Source organism: Narcine bancroftii, chromosome 8, assembly GCF_036971445.1.
Source record: "Narcine bancroftii isolate sNarBan1 chromosome 8, sNarBan1.hap1, whole genome shotgun sequence".
In the NCBI taxonomy this organism is placed as follows: Eukaryota; Metazoa; Chordata; class Chondrichthyes; order Torpediniformes; family Narcinidae; genus Narcine; species Narcine bancroftii.
The window spans coordinates 5,747,958-5,768,077 of NC_091476.1; the positions used below are offsets into that span (position 1 = coordinate 5,747,958).

The 20,120-nt window shown below is 40.3% G+C and overlaps 1 protein-coding gene across 9 annotated transcripts in view; it reads left to right on the plus strand.

Moving 5' to 3' along the window:
• LOC138740295 (NALCN channel auxiliary factor 2-like) overlaps positions 1–7,375 on the plus strand; it is a 330,405-nt gene extending 323,030 nt beyond the window's left edge. For all 9 annotated transcript variants that reach the window (XM_069892738.1, XM_069892742.1, XM_069892741.1 and 6 more), the window contains one exon: positions 5,802–7,375. In XM_069892738.1, the coding sequence (XP_069748839.1) occupies positions 5,802–6,106 (305 nt within the window). In that variant the 3' untranslated portion in view covers positions 6,107–7,375. The remainder of the gene's footprint in view (positions 1–5,801) is intronic.
• The last annotated feature ends 12,745 nt before the right edge of the window (positions 7,376–20,120 follow it).

Here is a 20,120-nt window from a genome sequence, read left to right on the forward strand (position 1 = left end):
CTGGTGGAAGCATTCTAGGAGCCGTAGGTGATGTCGGTAGAGGACCCATGATTCGGAGCCGAACAGGAGTGTGGGTATGACAACAGTTCTGTATATGCTAATCTTTGTGAGGTTTTTCAGTTGGTTGTTTTTCCAGACTCTTTTGTGTAGTCTTCCAAAGGCGCTATTTGCCTTGGCGAGTCTGTTGTCTATCTCGTTGTCGATCCTTGCATCCGATGAAATGGTGCAGCTGAGATAGGTAAACTGGTTGACCGTTTTGAGTTTTGTGTGCCCGATGGAGATGTGGGGGGGCTGGTAGTCGTGGTGGGGAGCTGGCTGATGGAGGACCTCAGTTTTCTTCAGGCTGACTTCCAGGCCAAACATTTTGGCAGTTTCCGCAAAACAGGACGTCATGTGCTGGAGAGCTGGCTCTGAATGGGCAACTAAAGCGGCATCGTCTGCAAAGAGAAGTTCACGGACAAGTTGCTCTCGTGTCTTGGTGTGAGCTTGCAGGCGCCTCAGATTGAAGAGACTGCCATCCGTGCGGTACCGGATGTAAACAGCGTCTTCATTGTTGAGGTCTTTCATGGCTTGTTTCAGCATCATGCTGAAGAAGATTGAAAAGAGGGTTGGCGCTAGAACGCACCCTTGCATAAATTAGTATTTATCAACATGGTCTGAAAATAATGCAGAGTATACAGCATCTTGCCTCACAACACCCACATTATTTTAATGATGACATTTTAGTGGCACAGCTAGCACAGCGGTTTGCACAATGCTAAGACTGCGCCAACAAAGCGGGTTTGAATCCAGCTCTCTCCGCAAAGCATTTGTATGTTCTCTCTGGTTCTGTATGGGTTTCCTCCAGGTGTTCCGGTTTCCTCCCGCCCTTTGAAACATACGGGATTTGTAGGTTAATTGGAATATTCTGTGCGACATGGGCTCATGGGATGGAAGGGCCTGTTACAGTCCTAATGCTATAAAATAATCATCGAATCATCCTCCACAAAACGAGACTCTTTGACCCTTTGTAGCTGTGCCAGCTCTTTGAAAGGGCAATCTGATTAATCCACTTCCCTGCTCCCTCACTGTCACCACTATCTGTTTTCTTAATTATTAATCTGTCCTGTTTGAAAGTACCTGTTGAATCTGCTTCCAGACTCCGCTCTTGTCATTTCAGATCATAACAACTCAGTGCATTGAAATGTTTCTCTGCATATTGCTTCTGGTTCTTTGCCCGTTACTGTAAATCTGTGTTTTTTGGACTGCTTGATGTCATGAAAATTAAATTTTGAAGGTACCAAGCATTCATTTACTCACTATCTACATTGTGCTTAAGGAGATTGAAATCTGAAAATTTTATTCTATATTTTCTTGCCATTAGTAAGCAGGCCAAAAGAGGGCATTGTAGAATGTCTCTGTAATCATAAAAATGCTGAACTAAATAGTTTCACACAAGATGAGATTTAGTTATTTTGAATTCTGCCAACCATAGATGGAAACAATACTCCACACTCACTCTGAATGGACACAAAAGCTGGAATCCTGAGTCCTCTGGTTACTGTAGGGTTGATGAACTATTTGAGGTTTGCTGCAACTTATCTTGAGAACTGCAATAATCATCAAGAAAGGTTTTTTAGACTGCAATGTCGGGAAAATTGCTGAAAAAAATTAGCATAATTACTGCCCGTTTAGTCGTTCAGACTGGGCACCTTTTTAGACTGCAAGTGCCTGAGTGCAACAGTTCCCGGGGTTGGACGTGCAGTCGAGTGGATGACCGACAAATAATTTTTCTGGTACAATTTACACTGCAGGCTTCCTCCAAGAAATTGTAGGGATCCTGCAGGATAAATCGCAGGGCAGGAATTGACTCAAAATTCCTGCACATTTCTTTTTAGACGGCCCACGTAGCAGCAAAATTCCTTGATTGTGCATTAACATGTCTGCAGTCTATAAACCCCCATTGTGATAGATCATCTTAAAAAAGCCACATATAATCTTCCTCTGGGAAAAAAAACGTGTAGTTCTGCCATTACATCATGAATTTGCCTAATCTTTCCAGGAAATTTATCGTATTGACATCGTATCTAATTATATTTATGAGGGTTAGCCTTCACCAGTTCATTTGTATTTCTAACTAGACTCTTGTCAGTCCTGAAACAGGAACAGCATAAAAAATAGTGAAATAATGGACAGCACAGTTAGCGTTGCAGTTAGCACAATGCTGTTCCAGTTCCAGCAATCTGGGTTCGAATCCAATGTTGCCTATAAGGAGTTTGTATTTTTTCCCTATGTCTGTGTGGGTTTCCTCCAGGTGCTCCAGTTTCCTCTCAGCCTTCAAAACGTACGGCAGTTGTTGGTCCATTGGGTGTAATTCGGCACCTAGGCTCATGGGCTGAAAGGGCCTGTTACCATGCTGTATGTCTAAATGAAATTTAATTTAAGTTTAGAAGTGTATGTGTGGTTAAGCAGAGTATATTTATTGGTTTGGATTTTATCTCCCTCTCATTTGTTCAGCAGTCTTCCTGATCACCAGTTACTCTCTTTAGCATGAGGTCTCGCACGCTGCTATGACCCTGCTAGGTCCCGTCCTCTCTTTCTTTCCCTAATTTTTGCAACCCCAAATCCACAAATCATATCTCCATGTCTGTGAAAATAAATAAATCTGCGCAATGCACTTATTTTTGCTTTGATAAATCAGAAGCTCTTTTGCCTCAATCACTTCCACTGCTCTTGAATACTTTGTATGTGAGAAAATTTAAACGTTTGCTTCTTGCTTTTATATTACAAATTGTGCCCTATTCCTTTAGCTGCTAACACCTGTATTTATGAACATGATAGTTCCTAACTTGCTTTAATGACTTGAAGATGCTGTTTGAATGGAATAACCTCATTGAGAACAAGGCATTTTTCAATATTCTTGCTTTTATTTCCAAGGTAGTTTTAATCCAGTGCCTTGTCTCTAGTAAAATTGCTTCTCACGCATGCCTTGCACATGCCATTGGACATTAATGTCCTTGTCAAAAGAAAATGACTGTCTTCTCATTTGAATGTATTCTGCTCAGATGTACAATCCAATCTATTCCCTCAATATACTTTCTCCCATTAATTCAAGTTCTATAATAATGCCAAAGAGCTAGTTTACCACTTCTATGAATTTCCATCCACTTTTATATCAGCAGTATTGAAGCACCTGGAAGCTCCCCAGCATGTAACAAGGGTGCTCATTTTAGTTAAAGAGTCAAATGACAATGTCTACACAGTGGGTTACAATTAATATATTACAGGAAAAGCTTAAACACTGAGACACTGTCCATCTTTGGAAATTTTCATTCTCCTTGAAAATAAATCATTAGTTAGAAATGAGTAAAGCATAAGAAGTCATTGTTCCTCAACGGTATCGAAGGATCTCACCTTCCACCCAGAAGTGTGTTCAGTGTTTCTCAAATGTCAACAAGAATGTTCTAAAGCCTCTTCCATTTATTGTCCTCTTCCTAAATGTTCATTACCAATTACAATTACCAATGCTATTCCATCTCTCTTTGAAGCAAAGTTCTTTTTTGTACATTTTGAATTTCAAGAATATGTGTTCAAGTCTCACTATTGAGAAGTTCATGTTGTGCCATTGAAGCTTGAGATAGAGATAAAATGTTGAAGGGAAATTCATCCACCTCCTCAATACATCAGGATCCAGGGAAGAGCAGCATAGATGTCTACACATTAGTGCCCAGTCATTCCACCAACAACATATCACCTCATTGTGATTCATTTGATCTTTGTAGGATCATGCATGTGCAGAAGTATTGCCTTGCAAAGAAATTGAAGGTGCGAACGAGTCGATTTAAGTGGGTTCTCCTTTAAACCACGTGAAATTTGTTCTTACATTTAATTTCTGAGTCATCTGTACTTTGCTCCCAAACTTGAATCCTGTTACAGCAACTTGGATTTTTGTTCCTTAATCAACAGATGTCAATACTCATACTAGCTGCCTACCATTATACAGGTGTAAGAACACATGTTGAGTAAGAATGCCTGCATGCATCATTTGACCAAGGCTGCAGACCATTCATGGGGGATTGATAGCATTTGCCTCATTAAAAATGCATTTATAGATGCTGTAGATTAGAGTAAATCCAAACAATTGAAAACAATATTTGTATATCATTGAGACATCGGGCCACAACTGTCACCGGAAATACATTTTCCAAGATGGCTGAATGTCTCTAAATATTCAGTTAAACATGTCAGTCAATGACACCAATCCCTTCCATAGAAAAAAATCTGTAATCTATAAAAAATATCTTTATTTAAAAAATTTTTTTAATATATTTTCCACGCCGTGGAAATAATTTCTTTCCAAAATTATCTGAATTTCCAAGCAAAGAAGGTGAGAAAAAGCCCCAAGCAAATTTCCCTCACATTACTATCTCTTTAAATCACTGCCAAGCATTTTTGCCTTTTAATTCTCTCCAAACTGGTATCACAAACATGTTGTTCGAGATTTAACTCGGATTCCCACAGCTCCAAGATCTGCTAGAGCAGTGGTTTTCATTCCACTCACATACCACTTTAAGTAATCGCCATGCCATAGGTGCTGTGATTAGTAAGGGATTACTTAAGGTGGTATGTGGGTGGGAAAAAAGGGTTGAGAATCACTGCTCTAGACCCAATTATGACTGAAATATTTTGCTTGAGAAAAATTGTCATTGGCCCATTTCCTTTGGAGTTATAAAACCGTGCACATAATGAGTCAATTAGGTATAATTAAAACAAAGGTCTTCAAACTTTTTCTTTCCACCCACATATCTCAAGTAATCCCTTACTAATCTCAGAGCACCTATGGCATAGGGATTACGTTGAGTTTCAATAATATCTTCCATGGTATTAAAACATTGGAGTGGATGGTTCCCATTTATTTGATGTGCAAATTATCAAAATGCTACCCCTTGAAAAATTAGACCAGATCCTCTGGTTACAACCCACACTGGCCTGCAAAGTCATATATCATTCTCTGGTTAATGATCATCTCCATATTTACTACCACTAACTGGATTCAAAGGTGCGACCTCCGTACGACCTGCATTTTTCACTCACAGGAATGTAAGGAGCAAACCCTGCTTTGTTCCCTCTGATACATGACCATGTAAATGTCAGGATAGGATTTGAATGCACTGTTCGCAACAGTGGAATGCATATAAACCCCATTATCTGGAATTCAAGCAACCAGCAGGCTCAAGCAACTGGCAAAAAAATCGTGGAAAATAAATAGGTTAAAAAATCCAGGTTTAAAAATGGTGCAACCTAGCAGTTAGTTCACCAATCATGCAATCTCAAACAGCCAGCAAATACACTTAACCGGCATCTACCAATCCCCATAGATGCTGGATACTGGGGGTTTTATTGTAATATCTTGACATTTACAGTAGCTTCTGATATTCCTCTCTTCCTTATGCCAGAGGTTTAGTCAGATGGAACGCAGCCACAGGGTTAGTTTGAACCCTTGGCTGGACACTGAGAGCAACCCTACCCAACCATGCAGGAAAAATGCCGGCTGATGCTGCAATAATGACCTTCAGCTTTAGATGCAAACCAGAGGGCCAGGCTGGCAGCATCAACACAACAGCTGCCTCAGGAATTCACTGGGTCCTTGCAAGGGGTTGCTTATTTTGCCTTTTGACCTTGTCCTCAAAATAACCAACCCCTTGGGGAGATTTGTGAACAAGAACTGGCAAAAGCTTCCTCAGTCAGTGAAAATATTGGAAGGGAGAAGTGCAATAATTCAATATTGCTTCTAATCCAGTTCTTTGCTTTTTGTCCAACAGGGCTACTAGAAAACCATTTAACCAATGCAGAGCCAGAATGCTGTGATGTCAGATGGAACACCTGTGACCTCTCCTGGGATAAAGGTTACAATACATCTACCAAATCCATGGACTCCGTGTTGCATCATAAGTCTTCGCTGCCTGTTTCAACAGCATCTCGACTGTGCAACAGCAGACTCAAGCTGTGTGTTTTGGTATTAATTCTTCTACACACTGTGGTAACATTTTCTGGGTTTCAGAACAATAGCAGAGTTGACATGGAGGCAGTAGGTGCACTGGATGACAATTCTGCAAGTGAAGACTAGAAAACGATGTCTTCTTCCTTTCTTTTTTGTTTCAACAGTTCGTACAGGGCCATGGTACTGAACAGCAAAGAAGCTCAAGGGGTTCTGAGAAGACCACCCAAATGAAGAGCTGGGCTGCAGGCAGCCAGGCAATACAGTGTGCAGAGTGGCTGAGAAGAAAACAAATCTGGCCATGGCAGATCCAGAAATGCTTATCTGCTCTGATAAGGATAGATGGTTGAAAATGTTAACTGATCCAACAAGAGTAGAGTTAATCTGGGAAAAGCATAGCTGTCTCTGGGACAGATTTTAGAAACAGACAATTGCTGTAACTCATTCCGTTCCACATGCAACTAAGAAGGTTTACGATGTATAGACGCACTGAACAATTTCATTACAGGATGTTTTTTTCTTTTGCCTTCTCAATTTGTAAACAAGGTAAACTCTAATACGGTAGCCTTCAACAAATTCTTTGTGGTGTCTATTCCTACAAACGTGACTTAGTTGTCCCAAGGACGGATAGCAATAATCCTGTTTTTGAACCAAGAATGTTTTGCCTATGTCAGAAAGTCAGATAGGTGTCTGAATCCCTGAATGGTGTACTTGTCCAAACAAATATGGTAATAATTCTCCTCATAACAAACCCAGTAAAATAAGATCTATCATCTTATTGTTAACAGCTAGTTAAAAATGGTTACCTTTTGTTATGAAGAACACCAACAAAGGAACTGTGAGCATCTCAGTTGCAGGAAAGGTAGACAAACACACTAAAACTCTATGATTGGTAGATTGGTAGGCACCTCCTGCTTACTCCTCCTGTATAACGTGCTTCCTCAGTTCTGAGCAGGCTGCTGCGTATGGATATCATGGTTACCTAACTCAAGACTGGAAGCCACATCATTCATAGTCTCGGGGTAAAAAGGAAGTGATTGATGCTTTTCATTTGATGGGAATGATACAAGTATTAATGAAAGAGGGGTAGCGTTGAAAGGGGGTAATGGTAGGAGTACGTTTTGAAAAGAAACACCAAAGGATGTTTGAGTCTATTTCAGAATGAAGAGGTCGTGGATATGTGTCTCCTAGCTACTGCCTGTAAAAGCCTCAAATGGAATTCAGTACAGGCTTGATGCCAGTGCAAACCCTTCACAACAGATGATCTAAGATTCCCATGGCCCACAACATGTGTCTTCAGATGCAGTGCATGGTCAAACATAACATGGTGGCAGCCAAATGAACTATTAAAATACGAATGTATGCTTTTATAAGTAAGAATAATCATAGACAATAAAGATAAAGGCGTAAGATTTTATTATGCATTTTAGTTAAGATTCGTAAGCACCTATGATTCTACTCTGCCCAGCACTTTCACTGGTTCTCAGAGCTTGATTACTTGGGAAATTTGAAATAGGTATTTCAATTACTGAGAATACCTGAAGAAGGGCTAAAGTCCATTGCCTAAGTTTCAAAGAATTGGAGACATTTTAGAAATAACACAAAGCACTTCATGGTACTGGGATACCAGACTGTATATCACTGTACCAATATAATTAATTAATACCTACTGTCAATTAATCCGTTTGTTGGTAACAGGTTTAAACAAACTGGGTTCAATTTTTAGAATGTGTGAGGGTTCAACAGAAATCGAAGATAAATTATCACACCAAGTGAGGACTCAAGAATGTTTGGTGCAAAAATTCAAATGCATTACTAATGATTTCAGAAGATTGAAGTTTGCCATCATGCAGTTGCCCTGGGGTAGCCATGATATATCTGGCTTGGAGGAGCCATGTCATTACCTGAATTGGGTATAGATATAAATGCATGATCTTGCTGGCTTGCAGTAGTCATGATGTTCCTGGCGTGAAATTAGCCATAATGTATTTGGCATCAGATTAATCGCAATGGACCTGTTTGGCACCACCTAATGATGTACCTGATTTTGGGGATATCTGTGATGCAAATTGCTTGGGTTAGCCATAATACATCTGACTTGAGGGGATTCATGAAGGTCACTCTGAGTGTCAAAATAGGAAATTGTTCTCTCCTCCAATATTGGCAGCCCTCACTTTGAAAAGCAAAACAAGTGTTCTCCCATCTCATCTTCATTCATGTGGAAGGGGTTCACAAAAGTGACACACAATAAATCAGTTCCCATCAAGAGCAGCTTTCAAGTCAACTCTGGTGAAATAGATTTTATAGTCTCAGAATTATGCTATTATTTTGTTGGGGAGCTGCAGGTTCAAGCTTCTCTTTCCTGCAAGCAAAGCTAAAGCAAACCAGATCCATTTATTTGCTTTGGAAGCAAATCACTTATTTTTTGTGCCAATTAATCGAAAGCAAATGGAATAGCAACTGGGACCAGATGCTTCATAATAATCTTGGTGATCTGTAGTGATATCAAGAAAAAAATTCTTATTGTTCCTCGGGCATGAAATAAACACGCCTGCCTTGTTTTAGGGAAGACCTTTTGTGTTTCTAAATTGGCACATGAAGTCCACTGGATCAATATTTGCGAGAGCACCATCTTTCTCTCAATCTTCCCAGAGCAGCACAAAGTGGAGAAGTTGGTCCCCAGATACATGCTACAAGGATGATGTTAAGGTATGCCCGTACAGCAATTCAACCCTGGACAATAACACTGAATGCTTTACTCTGCTCTGAAAATGACTCCATGATCTACAATAGAATGAATTTCAGATGCAAGCATGTCTGCACAACTGCTGCTATTTTGTGCATATTGTACAATCAACAGGGAAGCACTTCTTTGCAATCTTCATTCAATAAAGAATGTTTCTTCTGCCATCCATTTCCTCTCTTGGGTCCCTCTTGTTTTGCTGACACACCTTTTATTGCCACATAATCATGTCACCCAAATGTTTCCCCCTCGCTCCACCTCTGTCCCAACTGCTCCCTGATGCCTTACTCTCTACTCCCTTAATTATCTCCTGGATCACCCCACAACTGTGCTTTTATGCTTTGTTGTCATGACATTCTGTTGTCCTTTGATCCATGATGCTGATCTGTCATGTCAGTTGAAGTTTAACCTTTCCAGTCTCATGTCTGCTCCCAACAAACAGCCATCTTCCCAATGGATCCATTGGGTAACATCTCCATAGCATCTGATCATGTGTAGGAAGTGTCCTTCCATGCACCCATTGTGATGAGCCCAATGATGTTGTAGTATTAAGTGAAATTTAGTTATTGAGGAAGATCACCTTGTGCATTAGAACCTGGTAACACAACTGTTTGTGTCAGGTTCAGGTCCGATCTATGTCCTTTCCAAACAGCTGAGCTCAGCTGAGGCCTTGTTGTGCTAGTATTTCACCAGGTCATAAAGTAAAAGCAGAAAATGATGGAAATATTCAGCATGTTTTGCTGCATGTGGAAAGAGAAACAAAGATAATGTTTTTAAGCCTTCTTCAGAACAGGGAGAGAGTGTTTTGAGTAACAAAAAAGATGGTCAAGGTATTGATAGGATGAAAGGAATGTCCTTGAAAAGATGAGGGCAGGATTACTGTGGGGGATAAAATGTTGAAGTATTCATTTGGTTGAGTGTGAATCAGCGAAATTGTAGACCAAAGGAAGATAAAACTGGTACAACTGTAGAAAATTCCAAGCTGTTTATGCTGTGGTAGTGTAGAGAGAAAAAGAGCTGATATAACAGATGGAAGACCTGTTGTAGAATTACCTAGTTCTGTTGCAAACAGATAAAAACAAATCATCTAAAATTGTAGAACTTGATGTTAAATCCAACACACAGATGGAAGATGAGATAATGTTCTTCAAGCTTCTGTTGTGGCAAACCATAAAAGTGCAGGAGGCCACAAACAGATAGATCGAGTGGGACTGGAAAGCAGAATTAAATGGCAGGAATGAAGAAGCCCAACGTCACCTGTATTCAGATCAGTGTGTCCTGGTGTTAACATAGGGTAATAGCGTTGGATAGGAACTTGGCCAAGAAGAAGTGGGATAGATGGTAGGGAGGGGAAGTGAGACTTCCAAGAGCCTGACTAGAAGTGTGACAACACATGCCTCAGACGTGCTGTGCGCAGGCAAGATTCTCTGGCCCTGGAGCCCAAGTTTGCCTCAGTGCCATGGTCAAGTGGTAACATGAGGGTTGAGTGGCTCTTTGAGATATGGATGTTATTATCGTGAGACAATATTCCAGCTTGGTTCTGGTCAGTTGAGAAAAAATATATAACAAGCTTGAGTTTGTGTAGGGTTTGGGTGAACTTCTGCTGCATTTACCCATCTAACCATCAATCTGTATATTGCCCCACCTTTGCTGGCAAATAAGCAACTGTGCAGATTTAATCCCCAATAACAAACTCAGCATTAACACCAATATAATTTTCCTTTATCTTCTCCATCTTGGAACAAGTCATCTTATTCATCTCCTCTTTGCAGTGTTCTTTTTTTTTGACCCAAGCCCCAAGTTTCTTATCCATTTTCTTTGTCTCATGAACTTGAATAATTTTAATGTCAGTTACCAATACCAACATTTCATTCAAAACAACTATTCAATCTGCCTGAAACCTCTCCCTTCATTTCAACTCTCTGAGTTAAAATCCATGACAAATGCACTCCATAATGCACTTCTTGTCACACAGACACATCAGGTGATGGAAACCTAAATGGGTTTTGCTCCAGATGTGTTATTTTAAACCTATTGGACCTGTTGACTTTGGAATTCACTGCAAGAGAGTGACTGAGCTGGGGCAAAGAATGGTTATTAAATGTATTCATTTACAGTGTGTGAGTATTGTTAGCCGGACATTAACGGTTCGTGTTTGCTGTCCCCAAGATGATGATGATGAACTATCTTCATGATCCACTGCAGTCTGCCTGGTCAGAATTAACACCACATTCTTGTTGGATAGGAGCATTCAAGACTCTTATTTCCATGCAATAGAAGGTGAAAGGGTGGTTTACTGAGTTATAAACTGTTTTATAATAACCAAGGGCTAGATGGAAGTGTTTTTTTAAAACAGGTGCAGAAGCATGAGGGCATTCAAAGATGATTCAGTTTGGGTGATGTGAGCAAGTTAGAATGGTTGACTCTGCCTGTGATTGAGGCCACAACTCCAAAATGGACTTTACCAAAGAGACAAAGTGATTGTGTCCATGACATTCCTTGTAATTACTCAACCACAAGACTAACCTCCATTGCCCAACCCATTGCCCTTAATGTTGCCATATATAAAGTGTCTGTATTATTAAATGCGATGTTAAAAATATTTGTAGATCTATTGCACAGAGCATTACACCACAGGCCCTTCAACCCACAATGTTGTGTGGACATAGGGCTCATCCAGGACTTGAACCTGTGACCTCTTGTGTCCTCAGCAAGAATTAAACCGCTCGATCAATGAGCCTATACAAAAGAACAGCTATTACATAACTCGCAGTTAATTTATGGGAACCATCCATTAAAGTCTGCCAAGCACAACATGTTCTTCCTGATACGATGTACTCGCTATCATGTACTTCTTGAGGCTATTATCTCAAGTCAGTTAGGCCACTTTTACTTTTAGTCTTTCCAGAATAATCTGATAGCTCTGATAATCCAGCATAAGATTGGGATCCAAACTGTGGGCCAAATGCACAGTTGGAACCACAATTGGAATCTGGCACAGAAGTACTTGATACTTCCTGCTCCCTTGAAACTTAGCAGGTGTGCTGGAAAATATATTATACCTCTGTGTAACATATAAAAAAGGTGAATTAAAGGTGAATGTTGGATGTTAGTTGAATAATTTCCAATAGTCCAGAAAATCTGCTTGCCCAGTACCACCAAAGACCCAAGGATGCCAGTTTATCAGAGTTTGATGATACACGTCTCCCCTGCAAGTTACGGTCAAGATGTCTTTGGATTTCAATAATATGATCCTATTATGACATCGAATCTACCCATATTGGATTAGTGTGGCATTAAAAAGTCTCCAGTTAAGGTGATAAAATGTACCCATGTGTACATCTTGTGGCTGACGTTTGTTTTGCACAAACTAATTTTCAGCCTTTTGCGGTGTTTCAATTTTAGAGATTTTTTAAATGTAGAGATAACCTGGGGTTATGAAGTCATTTAAATGAAATTTCCTTCCTTCTTAAACCTAATCGCTAAACGTTGCTTTTGCCCAGTGCCACTCTTGCCTAAACAATAGAATCCAAAAGATCGCCAAAACCTGCTTCTCCACCTACTCCGCTACCTCTGGCTTTCCTCAGCACATATTGTCCCACTAAGATTCAGCAACACATGCTGATGGCGACACTGACAACTCTCAGCTCCACCTGGACCTACAACCATCTCTGGTAACAAAATGCTTATACAACAGTTCACTTTGTACAGTAAAACCCCTGGTACCAGCTGGGCCAGCTTTAAGAGAATTGGACCAATTGCTCCCAATTGTGCCCCATGCCTAAGGGGGCCCTGTGCTAGGGTAATATCTTGTCAATTACACACAACACATTGCAACATACACCTAACACCACATTGCGGGTTTTATAGAGAACAGCAATGATTTAAATTTTCTTCTGAATCCTTAAAAAGTAAGTTGTGTTTGTTTATACTGCTTATGTTTAACTCACGTCCACTTTTCAAGAGTACATTTTGATTGCTTTCCATTCTACCATAGAGATATATAGCTTATAATAAACTTTATTTATATCTCTAAGATTCTACAGATTTGGGTGTGAATCTGGGGCCCTGCAAAAAATGTTTCCAACTGGGCCCCACAGCTCCTAAAGCCCTGGATATCTGGCACCTATAGGGATTGGTAGATGGCGGAAAAATATATTTTCTGGTTGCTTGAGACTTACTCTTACAATGCCTAACTCATACACCTGCATTAAGAATATACAGTTTAAAAGACAAAAATACCAGTCTGTACTTACACTGAACAAACTTCATTTGCTTGAATAGATAAACCTTAAAGCATTTACTTTATCTTCACTCACATTCTTTGAAAACATTTAACTGTCGCTGCATCTGCAGGTTCCTCCCCCTCCCTGGATGAACAATAAAATTATAGATAATTAAACCCCCCCCTCCCCAAAATTTACAGATAAAGCCTCTGACCACGGCGACTCTTACGAAGCAAGGAGAACGAGACACTTTGGGAGAGTCACCCTAACAGTGAGCTCTTCATCCTGGGCGACGCCATTTTATTCAAACACAACTTTATTCAAACAGCTGCTACGAACAAAACATGACCAAGGCCCTCCACTGGCTGAATATTTGTTCCCATCTTCATTAAAGGTCGATGTGTTATTTTAGAGAACATTTATTTTTACAGTTTTAAACTTGCGTATTTTTTTTACCTGTTATATTTTTATTAATTTTAATTTTTTTTCCTCAAGTTTTTTGCCAGTTGCTTGAATTCTGGATACCCATGGGCTTTGTTGCATTAGGAACCCAAAGCCATTACAATCACCCCACTTCCATGACTTCAAACTCCTGCTGCCGATTTCTTCAAAGGGCTTAGACATTGTCATTATTGGAAAGAGTGGTCACAATCTCAGAGTCCGATTCCAGATCTTAAATATCATTAGCCAAATTACCAACACCTCCATAAGATCTATTGACTCCATTCCAACTGCTGTTTAAAATCAAAACCATTCTTTTTGTCATCTTCCCACAGCTCGTTTGTCAGCTTCTTATTTCTATATACAAGCAAATTGGCAACTCTGGACCAAATCGCACTTACCTGTTCTCTCTGAGGGATTGAAAGAAGATTCCAAATTAGTATGATTCCTATTCCAGAGATGAGACAAAAAAATCTGGATTCATTCACTGATGCCAAGAGAGTCCCAGATTTTTGAAAGGCCTGTAGTTTGGTTGCAGTATTATATCAAAAGTCTATACATCCTCTCAAGTAGCTTTAAAAATAACATGATATTGTCCAAAGAGGGACAGGAATGGTCTTCCTAGTGTTCCAACTAATGTTTATCCTTCATTTAAAAAAAAACAATCTGTTTATTGATATTTGTGGAAGGTTCCAAAGGATAAATTCCATCGTTGCACGAGTGGTTTATGCTCCAAAACGTGTTTCATTGGTTGTAACTTTCTTCAGAGTAACTTAATGAAGGGAAAGCTATTTCTTCAAGACCCCAGATTTAAAATTCACGTCCTTCTGCCTGAACCTCTTCTTGCTCTCAGCCCTTGGAGCCTGAACCTGCAGTACGATGAACTCCAGATATATTACGCCATCCCTCAATTAATATCTTAGAAAATAATTGTGGTGCAGCAACTGGGTCGTAGTGTGAAAGGAAGAATGAGAAAATGGATCAGACCTAGTCGAGTCAAAGTTCAGTAAAAGTCGTTTTACTCAAACAGTCATGCGTAGCTTTTTAAAACCCCATGCGTTCCAAATGACATCATCGGACTGTGACGTCATGACATCACTCGGAACCTCCCGAGCCGGTTCGATTAACCCTCCAGTGAGCTGCTACATAGGGAATATTTCAAGATTCAATTTATTGTCATGTAATTTGCTGTGAAGCAGAGAGATTCAACATTGGAAGAAATTGCCTGAAGCGCCTCTTACAGTCAGAGAAAGAGAAACAAAGAGAGTCCCCCCCAGAGGATTTTCCTCCAGCTCTCCCGTAGCCTCCACAAAGCCAGTCCAAACAGTCTGAGCTCCAGATCCAAACCTCCATCACAATTAAGAACTCTTTAGCGCCCTCGCCATCGTCTCGCGCCCCAGTTCTTATACCTGGTTCCCCTTCAAGCAGTTCTTGAGCCAGTCTCGCTGAGTTCCTTGCCCCGAGTCACCAACATGCCTGTGCATTTCCTCAACCAAAGAGCCCCTCATTGATTCGCTGCCATGGACACCATCCTGTGGGTCGACTACTCTGCTTCTTCTCTCAGATGGGGGATGTTCTCCCTGCATTCTGGTGTCCAGCTCCAGCCCTCCACAAAAGCAACCCCTCATGGCTGCTACCAATTATAGGCGCTGCCTTCTTGGGGGCAGACCCTGTGGACGCAGAATTTTTAAATAACAACCACTGTTGGCTCCATTTACAGGCTTTTCAAAGCCTGTGCAGAGCTGATGGCATCATTATTGATATACATCAACAAATCATGTTAAAATTCCATCAGTAAAGAACGTAAAGAGCTTTATTTTTATTTTTAAAATGGTATCAGTTTTTTGGTTTAGTAAGTTTGCCAGGGTGTCCAGATAGTTCATTAAATTCTCTTTCACACCCACCCTCTTAGCCCTTAAACATCTCCACTCCACACCCCCCCCCCTCCCCACCCCCAGCTTTCAACACTGCTGAGGCCACATTCTGAATTCTCTCCAAGACTTTTCTTCTGGCATGTTAAAAGGCACTACTTATTTACAATTGCATTGGAAAATGGCATAATGTAATTGATTCCTTTAAAATTTTGGTTTTAAGTTCCAAGGCTGCCTGCAATCTGAATCAATTTCCTTTGGTTCTCTCACTTCTTAATCAAACCACGAGAGGGAGCATTGTTGTCTAATGGACCATTTTTAACTAACATTTCAGCTCTTTAAGCATATTGGCTGGTTTTATGCAGATACTTTGGGGACAATGAGATTCAGTAAACTTTAGGGTTAATCAGCACAAAACCTGGGCTTGAACAAAGTTTAATTTGATCAGGCAAAAATAATATTTTCTTTGCAGTCTACGGATCATCATTAACGACAATTTGAATCAACCCAAAGTAATTTCTAGTGGAGCAAAGTCTCTTATTCTTTCATCAGTAAACTGGGATAATGTTATAAAGTGATAACAATACTTAGAAAATTATTACGCGATTGGGAGTATGAAAAAGATTTATGAAATGGAAAGTCCGTCTGGGGCTGTTTGAATTTATAACAGGAAGAATAGTTAAAGAGGACCAATTTGGTGAAATGTACTTGGACTTCAATAAGGTGCCACAGAAGAGATTAAAAACAAATATATATTAGGAGAAATACTGAGGATTAGGTTTGGTCAACATGCAAAACCAGAGTTAGAATTTTTGGGTTGGGAGTGTTTGACTAGTAAGGTATTGCTGGAATTGGTTTCACTAACAATATCTGTAAGGGTGGGGAACCAATGTTAGCAAAATGTAAAATAAAAGTATTCCATTGCCAGGCCCACTGGTGGTCGCAAATATTGTCCCAAAGAGAAACCAATCTTCGTGTAACCAAAAAATGTGGTATATTCATTTGAAAAAATAACATGCTCATTAATAAGTAATCAGGACATTCCTATGGATAGTGTATCGCATTCATGGTTGCAGATCTAACCAGCTAATTCATTCCCCTTTAGGAAGAATTATGATTAGTGCTCCAAAAAATAGATCTGTGTCCCAGGTCCCACATGGGAATAAATCTTTGGGTAAATCCTTGGGCACCTCAACTCACAGTGGTTTCCTATAACTAATTTGGTAACAGTATGCTTGATGCTTCTGTATTAGATCCTGATGCTTTTTGTGTATTCCTCAGGACTGAAAGTTAGGATGAGGTTAGCTTTCCCCATTTCTTCCCAGGCAGATCTCCAAAATCTCCTCATGGTTTCCCTTCCACCTGCCGTAAGCAGATTTCTTCCATCCTGAGTGTTGTCTGTCATCGTGTTATTTGTAGACGGTCATCCAAGGTATGTTCCAAATGTATCGTTTTGGGTTCTATTTGTGAACTGATCCAGAGAACTGAAGAGATGGGAAAATAAGAGGGAAATGCACCACTAATGGCCAAGCAGGGACGTGCTCTGGCCCAAGTGGAATCGAACCATAGTTCAATTCTCCACCCGCTCCATCGTCCCAGGGAGTTTACCGATGTAATTCTTTTCCACAGTGCGTAATTTCAAATCCATGGCTTTGTGATTCCATTACTGCAAAAGATTATTTCTGGAATTGAGATGGGATGTCCTTTAAGGAGTACATTTGCAATTCTGCACCACGCCAGATATACACAATAAGAATTTCTATTTTCTTCAGAGTGTACCATAAATAAAGGCATGTTCAACATGGTCTAAGTATTGCTTTCTTTTGTATGTGTATGACGCTCAGATTTCTGATATTATTTCACCTCCAGTGCCTGTAAAGATCACATCTTTTTCAGTCCTTGGCTGGTTAATAATAATATTAAATTTCTCCACAGATAAATAACCTGCTCACTGTGGAATTGGATGATGGCACCAACCCCACTTTGATCAATACCTAGTTAATTGATCTCAGCTTGTTCAGAAGCAGAAATACAATTGGCCTCCAAGTCTCCAGGCTAGGAACTGAAAGATAAGTCAAAGTTCCTGCTTCTAATTATAATACATGGCTATATGGGAAACTGAATATATTAGCTGAGCATATCAGATATGTTAACTTGGGAACATTGTTCTCCAACCTTGTAAATAACCACTGTGTTGACTGAGTTGTGATGGAGAGCTGCCAGGATTCGTGGAATCTTTCCCCTCTCCTTTGGCTGATTCATAGGGTCAGGGTGACTCTTTCTATAGGTTTGGAACAGACTGATTAAATCAAAGTGGAATATGCAGTCTGTCAGAAGTGAGGAAGGTAAATGCAATAAATAAACATGCTAGAGAAACTCAGGTCATGCATCCATAGGAAGAAAATGGCAACTAATGTCTCAGGCCTGGATTGCATCTACAAATCTTTTACACTGTCTGCACCTACTGTGATTGAGCACTCTGCATTAGCCCAGGTAAATGCAATTCCAACAACACCATAGAACCATAGACACTACAGCATAGTAATAGATCCTTCAGCCCATCTAGTCCATGCCAAACTATTATTCTGACATCTCGTTGACCTCCACCGGGACCATAACCCTCCATATTCCTCCTGTCCATGTAGTTTTAAAAATATTTCTTAAATGTCCAAATCAAGCCAGCATTCACCACTTCATCTGGCAGGTCATTCCACACAAACACCACACTCTACATGATGTTCACTTTAAACATCTTTCATCCTTAACCCATGTCCTCTAGTTCCTGTTTCGCCTAACCATAGAACACTACAGCACAGAAAATGGTCTTCTAGTCTATGTCGACCATCGTTCAGAGAGCCCCAATAACCTGCTCCCATTCCATAACCCTCCAGACCTCTCCCTCCATGTATCTATCCAATTTATTCTTAAAAATCAAGATCGAGTCCACACCCACCACATCAGATGGCAGCTTGTTCCACACTCCCATGACTCTTTGAGTGAAGGTTCTCCCAATGTTACCCTTAAACTTTTCCCCTTTCACCCTAAAGCCATGTCCTCTCGCATTTATCTCCTAGTCTAAGTGGAAAGAGCCTATTAGCATTTACTCGGCCTATACCTCTCTTAATCTTGTAAACTTCTATCAAATCTCTCCTTATTCTTTTCTGTTCCAAGGAATAAAGTCCTAACCTGTATAATCTTTCCCTGTAACGCAACTCCTGAAGACCCGGCAACATCCTAGTAAATCTTCTCTGCACTCTTTCAATCTTATTGATATCCTTCCTATAGCTAGGCGACCAGAACTGCACACAATATTTCAAATTTCAACATAACATCCCAACTCCTATACTTTGATTTATGGAGGCTCGGTGCCAAAAGCTTTCTTTACAACCCTGTCCACTTGTGATGCCACATTAGTGGAAAAAGCCTGCTTGCATCTACTCTATCTACACCCATCATAGCAATTGGTTAGATGCTCCATGCACCACCTTGAATTGATACAGTGAAAAACTTTGTTTTGCTTGCTATCTAGGAAAGTCAACCCATCCTTAAATATTAATTGATATGATGTGCATCATATTGCAGTGTGTACCATCTACTAAATTTATAGTAATTACTCCTCTATCAGTATCTCTGAAACCCAAACCTTTCTCCTGTAAACAAATCTCACTAAGTGTAAGCAGGCAGGGAGTGCTAGCAACACTGCGAGTATTGTCCTGAGAGGGCACTGATTTGCAATTTGGAAGATTTTGCAGAGACAGATTTGGTATTATTTTTCCAATGCCCTGGGATGCTTGCAGAAGGTAGTTCAGGACATTGAGGGTGACACATTGCTGCACCTGGGAAACCTGAGTTCAATCCTGAACTTGGAGGCTTTGAGTGGAGTTTGCACATCCTTCCTGTGGCAACATGGGCTGACCTTGGGAGCTTCTGACTACTTTCCTATTCAACATCTCAAAGAAGTGAGAATTGGTGGGGGTGGAGACACGAGAGACCCAGATGCCGGAATATGAAGCAAAAAACATGAAAGTCCACAAGACAGGCAGTATCTTTGGAAGCTAAGATTGCAAGAAGTTGCAAAGGGTTGTGATTATGGGTCAGTCCATCTCACACACACACACACACACACACCTCCCCTCTTTCAACTCCATCATTAACTCCTGCAAAGACTCATTTCATCCCAGCCACATTCCTCATTAACCTCTTCCCATCTGGAAGAAGATTCATGGGTGTGAGATGACATGCCACGTAATTCAAGGACAGTTTCTTTCCTGCCATTATCGGACTCCTGAATAAACATCACAATTGCAAAATTATGTTCCCTTTGCACCAACTGAGCTCTCTCACTAATTCTGCACTTCTGTCCTGTGTCTTACTGACTATAAAATGTATGAGATATCTCACTGGACTCCTCAGAAAACAAACCTTATTCATGCACCTTGGTACATAAAGCATAACAGCACAATACAGGCCCTTCAGCCCATGATGACGTACTGACCATATATACCTACAAAAAATAACTAAACCTTCCCTACTCAGAACTCTCTATTTTTCTTTCAGGAGTTGGGAGGTGATGTTGAGACTGTATAAGACGTTGGTGCGGCCTAATTTGGAGTTCTGTGTGCAGTTCTGGTCGCCTAATTATAGGAAGGATATAAACAGAGTGGAGAGAGTGCAGAAAAGCTTTACCAGAATGTTACCTGGGTTTAAGCATCTAGAGTATAGGGAGAGATTGGACAGATTAGGTCTTTATTCTTTGGAGCGTAGAAGGTTGAGAGGGGATTTGATAGAAGTATTTAAGATTATGAAACGGATAGACAGAGTGGATGTGGATAGACTATTTCCGTTAAGAGGAGGAAAGATTA